At 45.0% G+C, this 22,469-nt stretch overlaps 2 protein-coding genes across 2 annotated transcripts; one reads left to right on the top strand and one right to left on the bottom strand.

Annotated features, from left to right (window-relative positions):
• Positions 1–2,902: 2,902 nt before the first annotated feature.
• Positions 2,903–5,311, top strand: ORG4 (OBP3-responsive protein 4 (ORG4)). The gene is made up of 4 exons (XM_048701670.2): positions 2,903–3,180; positions 3,517–3,669; positions 4,727–4,902; positions 5,044–5,311. Exons 1-4 carry the CDS (start codon positions 3,019–3,021, stop codon positions 5,153–5,155), a joined length of 603 nt encoding a protein of 200 aa, XP_048557627.1. The 5' UTR covers positions 2,903–3,018; the 3' UTR covers positions 5,156–5,311.
• A 336-nt stretch (positions 5,312–5,647) lies between these two features.
• Positions 5,648–8,301, bottom strand: LOC125538414 (Microsomal signal peptidase 25 kDa subunit (SPC25)). The gene is made up of 5 exons (XM_048701672.1): positions 8,118–8,301; positions 7,847–7,998; positions 7,646–7,727; positions 6,609–6,751; positions 5,648–5,915 (listed from the first exon to the last, which is right to left on the bottom strand). Exons 1-5 carry the CDS (start codon positions 8,223–8,225, stop codon positions 5,822–5,824), a joined length of 579 nt encoding a protein of 192 aa, XP_048557629.1. The 5' UTR covers positions 8,226–8,301; the 3' UTR covers positions 5,648–5,821.
• Between the last annotated feature and the right edge of the window lie 14,168 nt (positions 8,302–22,469).

Genomic DNA, 22,469 nt, shown 5'->3' on the forward strand with positions numbered 1-22,469 from the left:
TTTTTGTGAAGTGGGGGAGAGGAAATCGAGAGGCAAATGGTAAATAATCTAAATTGCAAGGAGATGAGATTTGTGATTAGGAACCTGGTAGATGTTGATGATGTCTCCCCGGCAACGGTGCTAGAAATTCCTTTTGATGCGGCTTGAACTACGTCGGTATTTCCCCAAGAGGAAGGGATGATGCAGCACAACTATGGTAGGTATTTCCCTCAGTGATGAGACCAAGATTATCGAACCAGTAGGAGAACCACGCAACACCACGTAAACAGCTCCTGCATAGAAAGAGCAAATACTTGCAACCCGACGTAAGAGAGGGATTGCCAATCCCTCACGGGTAAAAAGATAGATAAAATTGTAGTAGATTGGATAAATAGATCTCGCGGGAACGCGAGATAAAAAAAATAAAGAAAAATTGCAGCAAGGTGTTTTTGGGTTCTTGGATTAATAGATCTGAAAATAAAAGCAAATAAAAATAGATCGCGAAGGCAAATATAATAAAGAAGAGACCCGGGGGCCATAGATTTTAATAGTGGCTTCTCTCGAGAAAGATAGCAATGATGGGTAAACAAATTACTGTTGGGCAATCGATAGAACTTCAAATAATCATGACGATATCCAGGTAATGATCATTATATAGGCATCACGTCCAAGATTAGTAGACCGACTCCTGCCTGCATCTACTACTATTACTCCATACATCGACTGTTATCCAGCATGCATCTAGCGTATTAAGTTCATGGAGAAACGGAGTAATGCAATAAGAATGATGACATGATGTAGACAAGATATATTTATGTGGAAATAGACCCCATCTTGTTATCCTTAATAGCAACGATACATACGTGTCGGTTCCCCTTCTGTCACTGGGATCAAGCACCGTAAGATCGAACCCATCACAAAGCACCTCTTCCCATGGCAATAAAAATCGATCTAGTTGGCCTAACTAAACCAAAGATTCGAAGAATAAATACGAGGCTATAAGTAATCATGCATATAAGAGATCAAAAGACTCAAATAACTTCCATGGATAAAAACGTAGATCTGATCATAAACTCAAAGTTCATCGGATCCCAACAAACACACTGCAAAAAGAGTTACATCAAATAGATCTCCAAGAGACCATTGTATTGAGAATCAAGAAAGAGAGAGAGAGAGAGAGAGAGAGAGAGGAAGCCATCCAGCTACTAACTACGGACCCGAAGGTCTACAAAAGACTACTCACGCATCATCGGAGAGGCACCAATGAGGATGATGAACCCCTCTGTGATGGTGTTTAGATTGGATCTGGTGTTTTTGGAACTTGCGGTGGCTGGAATTGATTTTCGTCGACTCCCCTAGGGTTTCTGGAATATTGGGGTATTTATAGAGCAAAGAGGCGGTGCGGGAGGCCACCGAGGTGGGCATAACCCACTTGGGCGCACCTGGGGGTCCAGGCGCGCCCTGTTGGGTTGTGCCCCCCTCAGGGCACCCCCTAGGTGCTTCTTCGGCCCATTGGGTGTCTTCTGGTCCATAAAAATTCCACAAAAAGTTCTGCTGCAGTTGGACTTCGTTTGATATTGATTTTCTACGATGTAAACAACAAGCAAAAAACAACAGCTGGCACGGGGCACTATGTCAATAGGTTAGTCCCAAAAAATGATATAAAATGATTGTAAAACATCCAAGAATAATAATATAACAGCATGAAATAATAAAAAATTATAGATACATTGGAGACGTATCACGGTCACATTTTTCTGACCCAGACGCCCCCTCAAATGGGTTTCAAACGCCCGGGCTGACCGGCACCCCTCATATCCAATCCAAACATGGGACCTGTATGGGGGCGCCCGGGCACGCCCGCCACGTAGGACCGATGAAGGGGTCCCACGCGGACTCATCCAGAAACGTGGCAGTCCGACGGACGCCTCCTCCATCGTCGCGGTGTGAACGGCGCGTGGCGTCGCTCTGGCTCACCGCCCGAGAGCAAATCTGCCTATTTAACCCAGCTGGAGTACCGCAGCCCTACTCCATCCACCTCCCCATCTCCGTGCCGCCAGTCCGAACCCATCCACCTCCTCCCTCTCCCGCTCTGGCGCTCTGCCCACGCTCCAGTGGTCCGTCATGGTCCTAAGGAAGATCACCTACTACGCAATGCTCACGTCGGAGCGCCTCACCGAGATCCAGCAAGTGATCCGGGCAAGACAAGCCGCGCACGCAGCCCGCATCGCTGCCGGGCTGCCTCCGGACTCGACGAAGTCGGAGGAGGAGAAGGATCAGTCGGGGGAAGAGGAGGAGGAGTTGGCTCCGATGTAGGCAGAGGAGGCGGAGCAACCAGAGCAGCAGCTGGCGGGCTTCAACATGGAGCAGACGGAGGCGGAGTTTTCCATCGTCAAGTCCGACGAGATAGCGTAGTAGTAGGCCATCCCGGAGTCCATTCAGAATGAGGCCTATGTGGAGGCCAACCGGGCGTTCCTCCGGCAGGAGCAGGAGGCGCCCGACGCGCTATTCGCCGAACTCGACGCAGAGATAGAGGCAGAGGAGGCCGGAGCGGAGGAGCAGGAGGAGCCAGAGCTGCAGCTGCCGCCAATACTGTCGGAGCCGGGCACGGAGATCGTCGACATCTCCGACGATAAGTAGTTAGGTGATCGACGTAGTACACACGTTATTTCGTTTGCATGTTTTTGTATGGATTTAAGAATCTAGTATGAGATGTCTGGATGCAACAAGTGAAATTTAAGGCGTGTCTGGTCACTGCACGCGAACGCGTCCGTCGAGCGGGCGTTTGAGGGGCCATATTTGACATATCCGGCTATAGATGTTCTTAACACACGGGGAAGGCAAAGGGGAAAAAGACCTTTTTGTCCTCGTCCGCTGTATACAGAAACGCGAGGGTGCGACGTGCAAAAGCACTGCTCTAGTAGATGCGGCCGGGGTGGGCCGGCCGATCGCTCATTCGGCCTTTCCAGCCTCGCTGCCGCCACCCAAAATCCACCTGGGAAGAAGAAAAGAGGGGCCTCTTCTCCTCTCTCGCGTCCGATGGCCTCGAGCCCGGGCGTCGGCGGCGGAGGGGCGGACGGGGGCGTCGGTGATGGACCGACGACGCTGGACGAGCTGTACCACATCAACGTCGTGCCGGCCGAGCTGCACTTCAAGTTCCGCAAGGAGCTCCAGGGCCTCCGCGTCGGCCTCAACTTCGAGGTCGGTAACCCTGCTTAAACCCTAATTCCCGAGTGTTGGGCTGCCCGTAGATTTGTCCCCCAATTATTTCTCTCCAGTAGTCCAATGTATCTCGCAAGATTCCGTTAGGCCAAACGTTGGTGGTATGCGCGTACTGGAAATAATTTACTCTGCTGGTGTTGCTGCCTCCTTGCCCCTGGTGTACACTGGGACAGTATACGCCTGCTCACAATCTTGCCAATTTTAGTTATAGAGTTATATGTTGCCAATTTGCGATAGTGGTCGTTGGTACTCTCTGTGCTGTGCGTAACCAGTTCACCTGTGATCTGAGTGTCTAATGCCATATACCATTTTCAGTTCTACAACCTAGAGGTGAACGATTTTGAGGCAAAGGTAGTTCTGAAGCCCCTGGACTTCGACCGGAAGTGGAAGTTCCAGTACAAGCCCATCAGTGGTGACATACAGCTGCTCTCCAAGAAGATACCAGTCACAAAATATCTCAACCTCCAGGTTCCATGCTTAATTCAATCTTTCTATTCACATATCGTTTATGTGAGACCAAGAAGTGATTACATATTTGGCACGTCTCTCTGGTGAGACAACTGACAGCTAGTCCGCACTACTTGCAATATCACATGTTATGGCGCAATTAGATATGTTAAATTGCCTGCCCATGTACTAATTATGCATTTTGATGATTGGTATTAGTTTTTCTGACGGAAGAGATGCCAGTTTATGCATGTACTAGGTATCTGCTTGCTTGATGTGAATGTAGGCATAATTTAGAAATGAGAATAGAAGTGGATCAGTTCATATATCAGTTTTGGAATGCTAAAAGACTATTATCTTTTATGTACTTCTGTGACGGTTCTGATAACGGAATGTTAAGGACCAATATTTTGTTACAACACTATTAAACCTACTTGTTTTCTATAGAAAGTGTCGCTTGTATGCGTGACTGCTTTGATCTGAGTATTTTTCAGAAATTGCTCCTTGGTATACATCAACTTTATTACAAGAAACTAGAAGTGCATATGTTGCCCTCTCTTGTGATATAGAGATGTTCTTGGGCAGTTGGGATATTTAAGGATACATTTTCACTGCCGTATGCATTAGTTTGCAACAGCCATGTCGAAATATGACGCTTAGCCACACATGCCAAATTTTGGGCCGCTAAATTGAAAGCGTTTCTGGGGTTTTAACAGTATTCTTTGGTGATTAAGTATTGCTATTTGTCAGTTTTCAATCACAGCAGCAAATTGGTCATTCAAAATGGTACATGGAAGACTGTGCTGCATTTCTTCACATGTATATATACATCAGGATAAAACTTCAACACCATTTGCCTTGGCAAGGATGTCAGCTTTACCGTTACTTGATTACAAATGACATGTAATCCCCATCCGCATCTATCAAATATACGCGGTTAGCATCCCTGGTACACCAGTTTAGGTAGCCGCAACACATGGTCAAATTTGTAAAAGCTATGCTTAAGAGGCAATATGCCCTTTTTCTAGAGTTCATTCACTTTGATTACATGAGATTTCTAATAACATTGGTAATACAGGTCGGCATTGGTCACAATTTCCAACTGAAGGCAACTGGATGGAAGTGGAAGCTCTCTACTTGCTTGGGGGGAGATGGTGTTTCTCAGATAAGAAACAAATCAAAACTCAACCTGTTTCCAGGGTTTGATCTGAGGCTCGGGTGGAAAGCTGAATATGTGCTTCCTGAGATTCATGGGTATGTCTGAGTCAACACCAAAATATTCTTGTGAGACATCGTTGCAAGCAGGATAGCACTATGTATCAAAAGCCTGCTAACAGGGCGTTTTCAACTTGTGGACACTACAATTCAACTTGTTTTTATATTTGCTCTATGCAGGGCTGTTGGCACAGGAGAACCTGCCTTCAGTATGAACTATGGACGATTGCAAGCATCCATAGACCGTGTTGAGGCTATTGTGACCCAATCAGATCGGTGCTCAACCTCCTAGGATGAGAAGCACACCTGGACAGTGATGCTGTTATGGTCACGAAGCAAGGCAGTAATCCCATGGTTGTTTACTCATGTCTTTTGAGGCTTTGCATCTGATGTACAGAAATGAGCAAACTTTATTTTAACAACATAAAGGAGTATTTTTTTGAGTTTCTCTGGACCGTTTTGCAGCATTCTTGTTTCTAAGAGCATAATGAACGGTGCTCTTTGCTGCTTGTGGTTGGCACATAAAACCCCCTATTTCAGAGTTCATGCTCTGAACCTCATCTTGCTCATTAGATTTCACATTCATAGCAACCTAAAAGTTACATTCAACATACAGTGGCAGTAACCTGGGCTACATCTGATGGGAGGCTGGTACTCCCTCCGTTCCATATTACTTGTCGCTGATGGAGTACATGCCTCGCATAGAAGGATATGATAGAAAGGAAACGAGGTGAGATGTAAGGTGTAACAGCAGAACAAGATCAGGCAAGTCAAAACGCTGGGATACACGGTGATATAACCATTATAGATAGACCTGTATACCAAGAAAAAAAGACTGCAATGATGTATTATCTTAACGGTGCTTCATTCACCAGTTCAAACAGTACTGCTATCAAAAACACTGTCTATTTCGATTAGGCTAAGCTTCATCCTGATAATGATGACAATGGCCAGTAATTCATTTGCTCTTGCGCTCGTTGTTGTAGTCATCAATGAGTCTCTCAACATCCTTCCAGAACAGGCCCTCCACAAGAACACCTTCCTTTGTAAACCTGCCCAATAAGGCAAGAACAGTGTTAGTAATGGAGATAAAAAAAAGAATGTTATGATACAAGCATGCCCTTATACACCATATACATCAACAAAGACAAACATTGAACATACTATGTACACACCCTTAAGCTTGTATATTTTGCCAACTCAATTGCAATTTGCATCTAGTATCTGCAGACTGTGATATCGAAACATACAGAGGTTCTATTGCGCGCAATGAAGCTCGTACGTTTTTAAGGGCACCTGTGTAAGCTTTTCTAGTGTACTCCCTCTGTTCCTAAATATAAGTCTTTTTAGAGATTTCAATAAAGACTACATACGGATGTATATAGACATATTTTAGAGTGTAGATTCACTCATATTGCTCCGTATGTAGTCTGCATTGAAATCTCTAGAAAGACTTATATTTAGGAACGGAGGGTAATATTAAACCATAGAAAGATACACCAAGTATATTTGGAGCAGATATGAGTTGATAATTGATTATACAAGTAATCTGAATAGCATGGTAGAAGCATCAATCGGTTGCATGCTTTAAGGTTAGAATAACAGTCAGAACTACATAAACTTGAAATGTGTGAACAATGCTAAGTAAAAGAAGGTGCCTTCGGTATCGCTCAGATGTAATCATTTAAACAAGATAATGCATATTGATGGCTTATATTAGCCCAATAAACATAGGGCAAACATACCATTTTGTAACACTCTTAGTGAAGTGGACGGGCTTGTGAGCAGAGATAGACTCTGGATCTGCGCTGGCTATTGAAAGATTGTACATGTCCGAGAATCTTGGTAACTTTGAAGATATAACAAGGCCAGTGTTATTGAAAGAACCCTGTGGAAAGTATTTACAATCATAAGTTAACAAAGCTATTCAAATCATGACAGCAAATGTAATGAACATGAGCGTGAATCACAAAGAACATTTGTTCACCATTAGGTATATTCTAATATAAAATGTGCTCATAGCCTCATAGTCCAATGAGTAAGGCAACAAAACCGCATCCATCTTAATAAGAAAGGCACTGGCAAAAGAAGCTTTTTCTGGAACAACACAAGTACTTGGTGAAATATATGCTTCAGCGACTACAAATAACTCAACAGCCAGGTGCATTTGTCATTATAGTCAAGAAGCAAAATGGTCGAACACCTTGCCATTTCAGTTATTTCAAATGATGTCTTTATTTCTTCTGTTATTGACCACATATACAGTTTGTGAATTGTAACATCATACACTAGTGCTTGAGCATTCAATAAAAAATGGCAGCAAGTACAAAACAATGCAACTACTCAGCAGAGTGTATCGCAGTAAACTGCAACTAAACAGGTTAACATGATGCATCAGGGAGAATTGAATGGCACAGTTTAGAATGCATTACAGCGCATGCAATACAATATACAAAGTGGAGAAACTGCTCCCTGAGACGAGGGGGGATGAGTAAAACGGGCTTCATTTGCAACAAAAAATGGTGTGGCTCTTCAGAAACTGCAACATCTTTAGCGGAGATGGGAGGGGATCATATTTATCAAATTGCAATGTACAGAGTCATAATTCATTATACATCACATGTAACTATAATTTTCATTTAACTCGGTCTCAAAACTGCTTCCTAATCGTCGTACACAAGCTGACATGTATTAGTTCGATTTTTATTAGAAACGCAGAAATCATGATGGTATCTACAATTAGAATTCAGGACCAAAAAATCGAGATGAATGTAGAACTCACAGCAGGAGGGTGGGTGAAGATGATGGCATCCTTCTCCTTGGTGTAGCTAAGGATCAGCAGCACCACATTCATCACCACATACGTATCCACCATGAAGTCAAGGACCAACAGTAACAAACAACAAATTCCAAACAATTCCCAACAAAAAATCAGATCTAAAACCAATTCATCAGAACGAGAAATAATCACTGCAAAGGATATAGCGCGATGCAACCGAGAAGGAACTCGCGGTTCTGCGGGAACTTCTTCGGGTAGAACTGCGCGAGGAGCGCGATGGCTATCACGGCCGTCCCGATCAGGAGCTTCCAGTTGCCCAGCCGCGTGTTCTCCACATAGCCCTTGCCCTTCACGACCTGATCGCACCAAGGGACTGAATCATGGGTGACCAAATCTAGAGGAACCAAATGGGGGAGATGGATATAGATCTCGAACAGGAGATGGGGGGTAGGGTTTAGTGTGTATCTTGCAGTACCTCGGCGACGGTCTCGTCGAGGAGGTGTTTGATGGAGTGGGGGTCGAGGAGGTTGGCCTTCTTCGGGGTCACCTTCGCCGGCGTGGCCACCGCGCCGTCGCTCGCCATCTGCGCCGTCGTCGAGGGGGAGGAGATGGGCCGGTGCGGATCAATACGGATGAGCGGGATGCGGAGGCGCGGGCCTGTCAGTATATGCGGGATGTGTCGATGACGGGTGGGCGCGCTTTGTACCGGGACCCGCTTGTCAGTGGCGTGCTTATTTTGCTGATAGGTGGACCTGGTTTGCCACGTAGATCGTGGTGGGCTGGACCAATGGGAGAGATGGAGCGGCGTCACCAGAGCGCCATGTCATCACTGAAAGAACCGCAAAAGGTTACCATTTTTAAGCGGTGCAAAAGTCTACCAAGAGCATCTAAAACCGAGCTCCTCAAACACCCTATACATTTGGAATTTGGGACAGATGGTCCGGTCTGTCCACTCACAAAAAATGACCAAGACGAGCACCTCAAACTTCATATATGTTCGAGTTGAACGGCACCTCACATATCTCAATCAAATTTGGAATGAAGAGTCCCGGACGCGCCCGGTCCATCCTTCACGTCGAATCCGCCCCATGCTGGCCCACCCCAGCCCCATATTTACTCGTCTCCATCCGCATCACGGGCCAAACCCTAGCCACTCCACTCCGCTCTCAAGCTCCATTCCGATAATCTCCTGTTGGGGAACGTAGTAATTTCAAAAAAAAAATCCTAAGCACACGCAAGATCATGGTGATGCATAGCAACGAGAGGGGAGAGTGTTGTCCACGTACCCTCGTAGACCGTTAAGCGGAAGCGTTATAACAACGCGGTTGATGTAGTGTACGTCTTCACAATCGACCGATCCTCAGCACCGAACGTACGCCACCTCCGCGTTCAGCACACGTTCAGCTCGGTGACGTCCCGCGAACTCACGATCCAGTAGAGCCCGGGGAAGAGTTTCGTCAGCATGACGACGTGATGACGATGTTGATGAAGCTACCGACGCAGGGCTTCGCCTAAGCACCGCTATGATATAATCGAGGTGGATTATGGTGGAGGGGGGCACCGCACACGGCTAAGAGATCAACAGATCAATTGTTGTGTCCATGGGGTGCCCCCTGCCCCCGTATATAAAGGAGCTAGGGGGAGGCGGCCGGCCAAGGAGGAGTGCGCGCCAAGGGGGGAGTCCTACTCCCACCGGGAATAGGACTCCATCTTTTCCTAGTTGGAGTAGGAGAGGAGAAGGAAGGAAGAGAGGAAGAGAAGGAAAGGGGGGGGCGCCCCCCCTCCTTGTCCAATTCGGACTAGAGGGGGAGGGGGCGCACGGCTGCCCTTGGCCACCCCTCCTCTTCTCCCACTAAGGCCCATTAGGCCCAATATACTTCCCGGGGGGTTCCGGTAACCCCCCGTACTCCGATAAATGTCCGAAACCTCCCGAAACACTTCCGGTGTCTGAACATAGTCATCCAATATATCGATCTTTACGTCTCGACCATTTCGAGACTCCTCGTCATGTCCGTGATCATATCTGGGACTCCAAACTACCTTCGGTACATCAAAACACAAAAACTCATAATACCGATCGTCACAGAACTTTAAGCGTGCGGACCCTACGGGTTCGAGAACTATGTAGACATGACCGAGACATGTCTCCGGTCAATAACCAATAGCGGAACCTGGATGCTCATATTGGTTCCTACATATTTTACGAAGATCTTTATCGGTCAAACCGCATAACAACATATGTTGTTCCCTTTGTCATCGGTATGTTACTTGCCCGAGATTCGATCGTCGGTATCTCAATACCTAGTTCAATCTCGTTACCGGCAAGTCTCTTTACTCGTTCCGTAATGCAACATCCCGCAACTAACTCATTAGTCACATTGCTTGCAAGGCTTATAGTGATGTGCATTACCGAGAGGGCCCAGAGATACCTCTCTGACAATCAGAGTGACAAATCCTAATCTTGATCTATGCCAACTCAACAAGTACCATCGGAGACACCTGTAGAGCACCTTTATAATCACCCAGTTACGTTGTGACATTTGGTAGCACACAAAGTGTTCCTCTGGTAATCGGGAGTTGCATAATCTCATAGTCATAGGAACATGTATAAGTCATGAAGAAAGCAATAGCAGTAAACTAAAACGATCAAGTGCTAAGCTAACGGAATGGGTCAAGTCAATCACATCATTCTTCTAATGATGTGATCCCGTTTATCAAATGATAACTCATGTCTATGGTTAGGAAACATAACCATCTTTGATCAACGAGCTAGTCAAGCAGAGGCATACTAGTGACACTATGTTTGTCTATGTATTCACACATGTATTATGTTTCCGGTTTAATACAATTCTAGCATGAATAATAAACATTTATCATGAAATAAGGAAATAAATAATAACTTTATTATTGCCTCTAGGGCATATTTCCTTCAGTCTCCCACTTGCACTAGAGTCAATAATCTAGATTACACAGTAATGATTCTAACACCCATGGAGCCTTGGTGTTGATCATGTTTTGCTCATGAGAGAGGCTTAGTCAACGGGTCTGCAACATTTAGATTCGTATGTATCTTGCAAATCTCTATGTCTCCCACCTGGACTTGATCCCTGATGGAATTGAAGCGTCTCTTGATGTGCCTGGTTCTCTTGTGAAATCTGGATTCCTTTGCCAAGGCAATTGCACCAGTATTGTCACAAAAGATTTTCATTGGACCCGATGCACTAGGTATGACACCTAGATCGGATATGAACTCCTTCATCCAGACTCCTTCATTTGCTGCTTCCGAAGCAGCTATGTACTCCGCTTCACACGTAGATCCCGCCACGACGCTTTGTTTAGAAATGCACCAACTGACAGCTCCATCGTTCAATATAAACATGTATCCAGTTTGTGATTTAGAATCATCTGGATCAGTGTCAAAGCTTGCATCGACGTAACCACTTACGACGAGCTCTTTGTCACCTCCATAAATGAGAAACATATCCTTAGTCCTCTTTAGGTACTTCAGGATGTTCTTGACTACTGTCCAGTGATCCACCCCTGGATTACCTTGGTACCTCCCTGCCAAACTAATAGCATGGCACACATCAGGTCTGGTACATAGCATTGCATACATGATAGAGCCTATGGCTGAATCATAGGGAACACTTTTCATTTTCTCTATCTTCTGCAGTGGTCGGGCATTGAGTCTTACTCAACTTCACACCTTGTAACACAGGCAAGAACCCTTTCTTAGCTTGATCCATTTTGAACTTCTTCAAAACGTTATCAAGCTATGTGCTTTGTGAAAGTCCAATTAAGCGTCTTGATCTATCTCTATAGATCTTGATGCCCAATATATAAGCAGCTTCACCGAGGTCTTTCATTGAAAAACTCTTATCCAAGTATCCTTTTATGCTATCCAGAAATTCTATATCATTTCCAATCAACAATGTGTCATCTACATATAATATTAGAAATGCTACAGAGCTCCCACTCACTTTCTTGTAAATACAGGCTTCTCCAAAAGTCTGTATAAAACCATATTGTTTGATCACACTATCAAAACGTTTATTCCAACTCCAAGAGGCTTGCACCAGTCCATAAATGGATCGCTGGAGCTTGCACACTTTGTTAGTACCCTTTGGATCGATAAAACCTTCAGGTTGAATCATATACAACTCTTCTTCGAGAAACCATTCAGGAATGCAGTCTTTACATCCATTTGCCAAATTTCATAATCATAAATGCGGCAATTGCTAACATGATTCAGATGGATTTAAGCATCGCTACGGGTCAGAAGGTCTCATCGTAGTCAACTCCTTGAACTTGTCGAAAACCTTTCGCGACAAGTCGAGCTTTGTAGACAGTAATGTTACCGCCAGCGTCAGTCTTCTTCTTGAAGATCCATTTATTCTCGATGGCTTGTCGATCATCGGGCAAGTCAACCAAAGTCCATACTTTGTTCTCATACATGGATCCCATCTCAGATTTCATGGCTTCAAGCCATTTTGCAGAATCTGGGCTCATCATCGCTTCCTCATAGTTCGTAGGCTCGTCATGTTCAAGTAACATGACCTCCAGAATAGGATTACCGTACCACTCTGGTGCGGATCTTACTCTGGTTGACCTACGAGGTTCGGTAGTAACTTGATCTGAATTTTCATGATCATCATCATTAGCTTCCTCACTAATTGGTGTAGGTGTCACAGGAACCGGTTTCTGTGATGAACTACTCTCCAATAAGGGAGCAGGTACAGTTACCTCATCAAGTTCTACTATCCTCCCACTCAGTTCTTTCGAGAGAAACTCCTTCTCTAGAAAGGATCCATTCTTAGCAACAAATGTCTTGCCTTCGGATCTGTGATAGAAGGTGTACCCAACAGTCTCTTTTCGGTATCCTATGAAGACACATTTCTCCGGTTTGGGTTCGAGCTTATCAGGTTGAAGTTTTTTCACATAAGCATCGCAGCCCCAAACTTTAAGAAACGACAACTTTGGTTTCTTGCCAAACCACAGTTCATAAGGCGTCGTTTCAACGGATTTTGATGGTGCCCTATTTAACGTGAATGCAACCGTCTCTAAAGCATAACCCCAAAACAATAGCGGTAAATCAGTAAGAGACATCATAGATCGCACCATATCTAGTAAAGTACGATTACGACATTCGGACACACCATTACGCTGTGGTGTTCCGGGTGACGTGAGTTGCGAAACTATTCCACATTGTTTCAAATGTAGACCAAACTCGTAACTCAAATATTCTCCTCCACGATCAGATCGTAGAAACTTTCTTTTCTTGTTATGATGATTTTCCACTTCACTCTGAAATTCTTTGAACTTTTCAAATGTTTCAGACTTATGTTTCATTAAGTAGATATACCCATATCTGCTCAAATCATCTGTGAAGGTGAGAAAATAACGATACCCGCCGCGAGCCTCAATATTCATTGGACCACATACATCAGTATGTATGATTTCCAACAAATCCGTTGCTCGCTACATTGTCCCGGAGAACGGCATTTTAGTTATCTTGCCCATGAGGCATGGTTCGCAAGTACCAAGTGATTCATAATCAAGTGATTCCAGAAGTCCATCAGTATGGAGTTTCTTCATGCGCTTTACACCAATATGACCCAAACGGCAGTGCCACAAATAAGTTGCACTATCATTATCAACTCTACATCTTTTGGCTTCAACATTATGAATATGTGTATCACTACTACCGAGATTCAATACAAATAGACCACTCTTCAAGGGTGCATGACCATAAAAGATATTACTCATATAAATAGAACAACCATTATTCTCGGATTTAAATGAATAACCATCTCGCATCAAACAAGATCCAGATATAATGTTCATGCTTAATGCTAGCACCAAATAATAATTATTTAGGTCTAAAACTAATCCCGAAGGTAGATGTAGAGGTAGCGTGTCGACGGCGATCACATCGACTTTGGAACCATTTCCCACGTGCATCGTCACCTCGTCCTTAGTCAGTCTTCATTTAATCCGTAGTCCCCGTTTCGAGTTGCAAATATTAGCAACAGAACCAGTATCAAATACCCAGGTGCTACTACGAGCTCTAGTAAGGTACACATCAATAATATGTATATCACATATGTTGGGGAACGTAGCAGAAATTTAAAATTTTCTACGCATCACCAAGATCAATCTATGGAGTCATCTAGCAACGAGGGGAGAGGAGTGCATCTACATACCCTTGCAGATCGCGAGCGGAAGCGTTCAAGAGAACGGGGTTGATGGAGTCGTACTCGTCGTGATCCAAATCACCGAAGATCCTAGCGCCGAACGGACGGCACCTCCGCATTCAACACACGTACGGAGCGAGGATGTCTCCCGCACCTTGATCCAGCAAGGAGGAGGGAGAGGTTGAGGAAGAGGGCTCCAACAGCAGCACGACGCGCGTGGTGGTGGTGGAGCTGCAGTACTCTGGCAGGGCTTCGCCAAGCTCTTGCGGAGGAGGAGAGGTGTTGGGGAGGGGAGGGGCTGCGCCTTGGATGGTGTATGCAGCCCTCCCCTTGCCCCTCTATATATAGGGGAAGGAGGAAGGGGCCCGGCCCCCTCTAGATGAGATCTAGAGGGGGGGCGGCCAAGGGGAGGGGGCTTGCCCCCCAAGCAAGGGGGGCGCCCCCCTTAGGGTTTTCCCCCCAACCCTAGGCGCATGGGCCCAAGGGGGGGATGCGCCCATCCCATGTAGGGCTGGTTCCCTTTCCTCTACAGCCCATTAGGCCCTTCGAGAGAGGTGGCCCCTCTCGGTGGACCCCTGGAACCCCTCCGGTGGCCCCGGTACAATACCGATATGCCCCCGAACCTTTCCGATGACCGTATGACAACTTCCTACATATAAATCTTCACCTCCGGACCATTCCGGAACTCCTCGTGCCATCCGGGACTCCGAAAAACATTCGGTAATCACATACAAGTCTTCCTAATAACCCTAGCGTCATCGAACCTTAAGTGTGTAGACCCTACGGGTTCGGGAACCATGCAGACATGACCGAGACAACTCTTCGGCCAATAACCAACAACGGGATCTGGATACCCATGTTGGCTCCCACATGTTCCACGATGATCTCATTGGATGAACCACGATGTCGAGGATTCAAGCAATCCCGTATACAATTCCCTTTGTCAATCGGTACGTTACTTGCCCGAGATTCGATCGTCGGTATCCCAATACCTCGTTCAATCTCGTTACCGGCAAGTCACTTTACTCATTCCATAATGCATAATCCCGTGACCAACTACTTAGTCACACTGAGCTCATTATGATGATGCATTACCGAGTGGGCCCAGAGATACCTCTCCATCATACGGAGTGACAAATCCTAGTCTCGATTCATGCCAACCCAACAGACACTTTCGGAGATACCTGTAGTGTAACTTTATATCCACCCAGTTACGTTGTGACGTTTGGTACACCCAAAGCACTCCTACGGTATCCGGGAGTTGCACAATCTCATGGTCTAAGGAAATGATACTTGACACTTAGAAAAGCTCTAACAGACGAACTACACGATCTTGTGCTATGCTTAGGATTGGGTCTTGTCCATCACTCATCTTTTCTCTATCTTCTGCCATGGTCAGGCATTGAGCCGTGCTCAATCTCGTACCTTGCAACACAGGCAAGAACCCCTTCTTTGACTGATCCATATTGAACTTCTTCAATATCTTGTCAAGGTACGTACTCTGTGAAAGACCAATGAGGCGTCTCGATCTATCTCTATAGATCTTGATGCCTAATATATAAGCAGCTTCTCCAAGATCCTTCATTGAAAAACACTTGTTCAAGTAGGCCTTTATGCTTTCCAAGAATTCTATATCATTTCCCATCAATAGTATGTCATCCACATATAATATGAGAAATGCTACAGAGCTCCCACCCACTTTCTTGTAAACACATGCTTCTCCATAAGTCTGCGTAAACCCAAACGCTTTGATCATCTCATCAAATCAAATGTTCCAACTCTGAGATGCTTGCACCAGCCCATAGATTGAGCGTTGGAGCTTGCACACCTTGTCAGCATTCTTAGGATCGACAAAACCTTCCGGCTGCATCATATACAATTCTTCCTTAAGGAAACCATTAAGGAATGCCGTTTTGACGTCCATTTGCCATATCTCATAATCATAGAATGCAGCAATTGCTAACATGATTCGGACAGACTTCAGCTTCGCTACGGGTGAGAAAGTCTCATCGTAGTCAACCCCTTGAACTTGTCGATAACCCTTAGCGACAAGCCGAGCCTTATAGATGGTCACATTACCATCCGCGTCTGTCTTATTCTTAAAGATCCACTTATTTTCTATGGCTCGCCGATCATCGGGCAAGTCAGTCAAAGTCCATACTTCATTTTCATACATGGATCCTATCTTGGATTTCATGGCTTCCAGCCATTTGTCAGAATCTGGGCCCGCCATCGCTTCTTCATAGTTCGAAGGTTCACCATTGTCCAACAACATGATTTCCAGGACAGGGTTGTCGTACCACTCTGGTGCGGAACATGTCCTTGTGGACCTACGAAGTTCAGTAGCAACTTGATCTGAAGTTTCATGATCATCATCATTAACTTCCTCTCTAGTCGGTGCAGGCACCTCAGGAACATTTTCCTGAGCTATGCCACTCTCCGGTTCAAGAGGCAATACTTCATGAAGTTCTACTTTCCTCCCACTTACTTCTTTCGAGAGAAACTCTTTCTCTAGAAAGTATCCATTCTTGGCAACAAAGATCTTGCCTTCGGATCTAAGGTAGAAGGTATACCCAATAGTTTCTTTAGGGTATCCTATGAAGACGCATTTTTCCGATTTGGGTTCGAGCTTTTCAGGTTGAAGTTTCTTCACGTAAGCATCGCATCCCCCAACTTTTAGAAACGACAGCTTAGGTTTTTCCCAAACCATAATTCATACGGTGTCGTCTCAACGGATTTTGATGGAGCCCTATTTAAAGTGAATGCGGCAGTCTCTAAAGCATAGCCCCAAAATGACAGCGGTAGATCGGTAAGAGACATCATAGATCGCACCATATCCAATAGAGTGCAATTACAATGTTCGTACACACCATTACGCTGAGGTGTTCCAGGCGGCGTGAGTTGTGAAACTATTCCACATTTCCTTAAGTGCGTGCCAAATTCATGACTCAAATATTCTCCCCCACGATCTGATCGTAAGAACTTGATTTTTCTGTCACGTTGATTCTCAACCTCACTCTGAAATTCCTTGAACTTTTCAAAGGTCTCAGACTTGTGTTTCATTAAGTAGACATACCCATATCTACTCAAGTCATCAGTGAGGGAGAGAACATAACGATAGCCACCGCGAGCCTCAACACTCATTGAACTGCACACATCAGTATGTATGATTTCCAATAAGTTGGTTGCTCGCTCCATTGTTCCGGAGAACGGAGTCTTGGTCATTTTGCCCATGAGGCATGGTTCGCACGTGTCAAATGATTCATAATCAAGAGACTCCAAAAGTCCATCTGCATGGAGTTTCTTCATGCGTTTGACACCAATGTGACCAAGGCGGCAGTGCCACAAGTATGTGGGGCTATCATTATCAACCTTACATCTTTTGGTATTCACACTATGAATATGTGTAACATCACGTTCGAGATTAAATAAAAATAAACTATTGACCAGCGGGGCATGACCATAAAACATATCTCTCATATAAATAGAACAACCATTATTCTCGGATTTAAATGAGTAGCCATCTCGTATTAAACGAGATCCTGATACAATGTTCATGCTCAAAGCTGGCACTAAATAACAATTATTGAGGTTTAAAACTAATCCCGTAGGTAAATGTAGAGGTAGTGTGCCGACAGCGATCACATCGACCTTGGAACTATTCCCGACGCGCATCGTCACCTCGTCCTTCGCCAGTCTCTGCTTATTCCGCAGCTCCAGTTTTGAGTTACAAATATGAGCAACCGCACCGGTATCAAATACCCAGGAGCTACTACGAGTACTAGTAAGGTACACATCAATAACATGTATCACATATACCTTTGGTGTTGCCGGCCTTCTTGTCTGCTAAGTACTTGGGGCAGTTCCGCTTCCAGTGACCACTTCCCTTGCAATAATAACACTCAGTCTCGGGCTTGGGTCCATTCTTTGGCTTCTTCCCGACAGCTTGCTTACCGGGCGCGGCAACTCCCTTGCCATCCTTCTTGAAGTTCTTTTTACCCTTGCCCTTCTTAAACTTAGTGGTTTTATTCACCATCAACACTTGATGTTCCTTTTTGATTTCCACCTCCGCTGATTTCAACATTGAATATACCTCAGGAATGGTATTTTCCATCCCCTGCATATTGAAGTTCATCACAAAGCTTTTGTAGCTAGGTGGGAGCGACTGAAGGATTCTGTCAACGACCGCATCATCCGGGAGATTAACTCCCACCTGAGACAAGCGGTTGTGCAACCCAGACATTTTGAGTATGTGCTCGCTGACGGAACTATTCTCCTCCATCTTACAACTGTAGAAATTGTCGGAGACTTCATATCTCTCGACCCGGGCATGAGCTTGGAAAACCATTTTCAGCTCTTGGAACATCTCATATGCTCCGTGTTGCTCAAAACGCTTCTGGAGCCCCGGTTCTAAGCTCTAAAGCATGCCGCACTAAACCAGGGAGTAATCATCAGCACGGGACTGCCAAGCGTTCATAACGTCTTGGTTTGCTGGGGGTGGTGCTTCACCTAGCGGTGCTTCAAGGACATATGCTTTCTTGGCAGCTATGAGGATGATCCTCAAGTTCCGGACCCAGTCCGTATAGTTGCTACCATCGTCTTTCAGCTTGGTTTTCTCTAGGAACGCGTTGAAGTTGAGGACAACATTAGCGTGGGCCATTTGATCTACAAGACATATTGTAAATATTATAGACTAAGTTCATGATAATTAAGTTCATCTAATCAAATTATTTAATGAACTCCCACTCAGATAGACATCCCTCTTGTAAGTGCATCTAGTGCCACCCCTAGTTGGTTTTGGAGTATTGACGACAAACCTAGTTGAGGGACTAATGTGTTCGTGAGAATTGCAGGATAACACAGGTAGAAGTCCCTCATTGATTCGGTTTTCCTACCAGAGATGACCCCTAAAAATGTATGAAGACATTGAAGTCAAAGGTGGTATATGAAGATATTCACATTGAAGACTATGACAAGAGAAGACATCGCATGAAGCCTATGGAGCTCGAAGACTTAGATCTTTCGTAGTTCTTTTTCTTCCTCTTTGTTGAGTCATAGGAACCACCGTACTGTTAAGTGGGGTCCAAGAGAACCAGTCAGAATGACTGAAGTGATGCTTAAACAAAACCTATGTCTTCGAGTGAAGACTTTGAGAGCGAATCTTGTCCAGAGTCGGACAAGTCAGCTTTGCTTGTAGCCCAAGTAAAGTTGCCGTGTGAGTTTGAAATCTGACCGTTCGAACACGTGTCAGTTCCTTAGTGACCAAGGGTCATTTCGGATAAATTAGGTCGGGTTGCCAAGTGGCTATAAATAGCCCACCCCCTACAACCATAAACGGTTGGCTGCTCAGATTCAGAGTACGGCTTTTGTCGTTTGAGAGCAACCCACCTCGAAGCCTTTGAGAGAGAATTCCTTGTGAGGATAAAGCCCTAACCACCCAGAGCCAAATAGAATTAGGCATCACTTAAGTCTTCTTGTCTGTGTGATCTGAAGACCTGTTACACTTGAGGATTGTGCATCCTCCAGCCGGTTAGGCGTCGCGCTCTGAGCATCCAAGAGACATTGTGGATTGCCGGTGAACGAAGTCTGTGAAGGTTTGGGAGTCTACCTTGAGGACTTACCAGAGTGATTGGGCGAGGTCTGTGTGACCTTAGCTCAAGGGGAATACGGTGAGGACTGGGTGTCCTGAGCTGCGTGTTCAGGACTGGGTGTCCGGGACTGTCTGTCCTAAGGTTTAAATACCTAGCCGCCCTAACCAGACATACAGTTGTCACAGCAACTGGAACTGGTCCAACAAATCATTGTCTTCAACGAGTCACTGGTTTCATCTTCCCTTCCCTTTACTTACTGTTACTCCTTGTGAAGTCATTGTATGATTGCACTATCTTTTATCTTCACTGAGTGACTGCGTTTTCTGTTTGGCTTCATAATATCTTCCTACCTGATCCTTACTACATTGCTGCTATTAGTCATTGTGCTTTCACTCCATTGAATACTTGACTATGGCTTGCCTAGTGTAGTCTACCTTCCGCTGCAGGGTAATAGGTTTATTTCTATCGTTTGTCTTCATAACTTCCATGTTTTGAAGACTTTCATAAAAATCGCCTATTCACCCCCCTCTAGTCGATATAACGCACTTTCAATTGGTATCAGAGCGAGGTGCTCCCTTGTTCTGTGTGATTCGGTTTAACCACCTGGAGTTTTAGCTATGTCGACTGCAGGGATAATTAAAGTCTCTGCTGCATGCCCCGTCTTCGATGGAACTGAATATCCCTACTGGAAGAATAAGATGCGCATGCATCTTGAAGCCATTGATGTCGACCTATGGTATGTCGTCAAGAACGGCGTTCCCAAGGCTGGAGAAGGTGTCACTGCTGCTGATGTCAAGAAGTTCGTTCAACTGGACTCTACTGCCAAGAATATCATCTGTGGTCATCTGACCAAAGGACAGTATGGCCGTGTGAGTGCTTTGGAAACATCTAAGCTGGTCTGGGACTGGCTCTCCAAGGTCAATGAAGGCGTCTCAACCCAAAGAGATCAGAGAATTAGTGTCCTTCGCAACCTCTTCAACCGCTTCAAGCGAAATGACAATGAGAATGTCCAGCTCACATTTGACCGACTCACTGACATCACAAATGAGCTTCAAGCCCTCGGCGCTACTGAGACCACCAAGCATGAAGTCGTCAAGACACTACTGAGATCACTTGATAGTTCGTTTGACACCCTAGCCCTGATGATTCAAGAACGTCCTGATTTCAAGACACTCGATCCGTCTGACATACTTGAGAGGCTCAACACACATGAGTTTCAGCTTTCTGAGAAAAGAGATATCTACGGTCCAAACTATGGGCGAACTCGTGCCTTTAAGGCAAAAGCTGTCTCCTCATCTGAAGAAGAATCTGACAGCAGTTCGGATGATCCTGAAGACATTGGAAGGGAACTTGCTATGCTTGTGAAGAAGTTCCAAAAATTCACCAAGAAGAAAGGTTTCAGAAAGTCTTCCCGATCAAGCTCAAGGAATGATGAAGCTTCTGCTCATGACTACAAGAAGAAAACATGTCACAAGTGCAAGAAACCTGGCCACTTCATCTCTGAGTGTCCGCAGTGGGACAATGAGAACAAAAATAAGAAGAAGAGCAAGGAATATGACTCTGACGACAAGAAGAAGAAGAAGAAATACTCAAAGTCTTCTTCCAAGTCTTCCTCAAAGTCTTCATCACACAAGAAGAGCTCATCTGGCAAGGCACGTGCGTTTGTTGGCAAGGAAATGGATTCAGAGGAGGAGTCCGATTCAGGCGTCGCAAGTTTGGCTACAACATACGTTGCCAAGTCCATCTTCAACACTGAAGACAATGACTTCATCACCGACACCGATGCAAATGACAAGGACTACTCTGCTTCTACCTACTGCTTCATGGCACGCGGTGCCAAGGTAAACACACGCACTACTCACTATCAAACATCTAGTGACGATGACTCTGATTGTGGTTCAAAACCCAGCTACAAAACACTTGCTAAAATTGCAACTGAACACCAGAAAGCTATGGAACATATTCAAAAACTGTTAGACAGAAGCGATGATCTGTTAGGTGCTGAAATGACTCGATCTGAGTCCTTAATTGAAGACATAAAAAATCTTCACGTTAAGTATGAGGAACTTGAAAGTCGTCATGAAACGCTCTCAACAACTCATGAAAGCTTTCCTATGATTATCTTCAAAGGAAGCAAGATCTTGAGAAATTGAGAGCGGCTCATGAAGATCTTCAAAAGGAAAATGAGTCACTTCGCGCCGAACAGATCAGCTCCGCTCAGGAAGGATTTGAACCACCATGTCTTAAATGCATTGAGCGTGATAATGCTACTACTGTTGCTGAATGTTCTACTGCTGCTACTGTTGTAATATCTTCAACTGTTGATGTGGGAACTAACCCCTCTGCTGAGGATTCCACTGCTATTGCTGATGAGAATGCTAGGTTGAAGACATTGCTTGAAACAGGGATGTACAAAAGTCTTAAAGGGCATCAGACACTATGTGATGTCCTCAAAAAGCAGATCTTGAAACGAAACCCGAGGAAAGAGAGTGTTGGGTTCGTAAGGAAAATGAACGCTGATGGCTCTTACTGGAAACCTGAGCAGTACCCCAAAACCACATGGGTTGCCGCAAAGGAATTTTCAGCAGATCCATCCACTCTATCTGGGTTCACTTGTGCAAACCCCATTGTCATTGATGAATCCTTTGATGCAAACTATAAACTGTTTAAGAATCAGAATGGTGAAGTGTTTGCCAGGTATATTGGTACTAACTGCAAGAATGGACCGCCTATGGAGAAGATCTGGGTTCCGAAAAAGTGTCTGGAGAATCTTCCTGTGAATGTCATCATGACACCTCACGTGAAGAAGACAAACCTCAGACCAAAGGCTTCATACGGTCCAAAGGCTTCATACAGACAGAGGACTCACCTGAGTCGCACTAACGCAAATGTTTTGCAGGGAAACCATACTCAGGCCTATGAATATGAGAGCGGTTCATCAAACTGCCATGTTCATAAGACCAAGAACTATTCTGCTTATTCTTATGTGTACTATTGTCCGCCTGCAAGACTGTTTGCTAGGGCTCCAAAGCCAAAGTTCTC

Source organism: Triticum urartu, chromosome 2A, assembly GCF_056163025.1.
Source record: "Triticum urartu cultivar PI428250 chromosome 2A, HENAU_Tu73, whole genome shotgun sequence".
Lineage (NCBI taxonomy): Eukaryota > Viridiplantae > Streptophyta > Magnoliopsida > Poales > Poaceae > Triticum > Triticum urartu.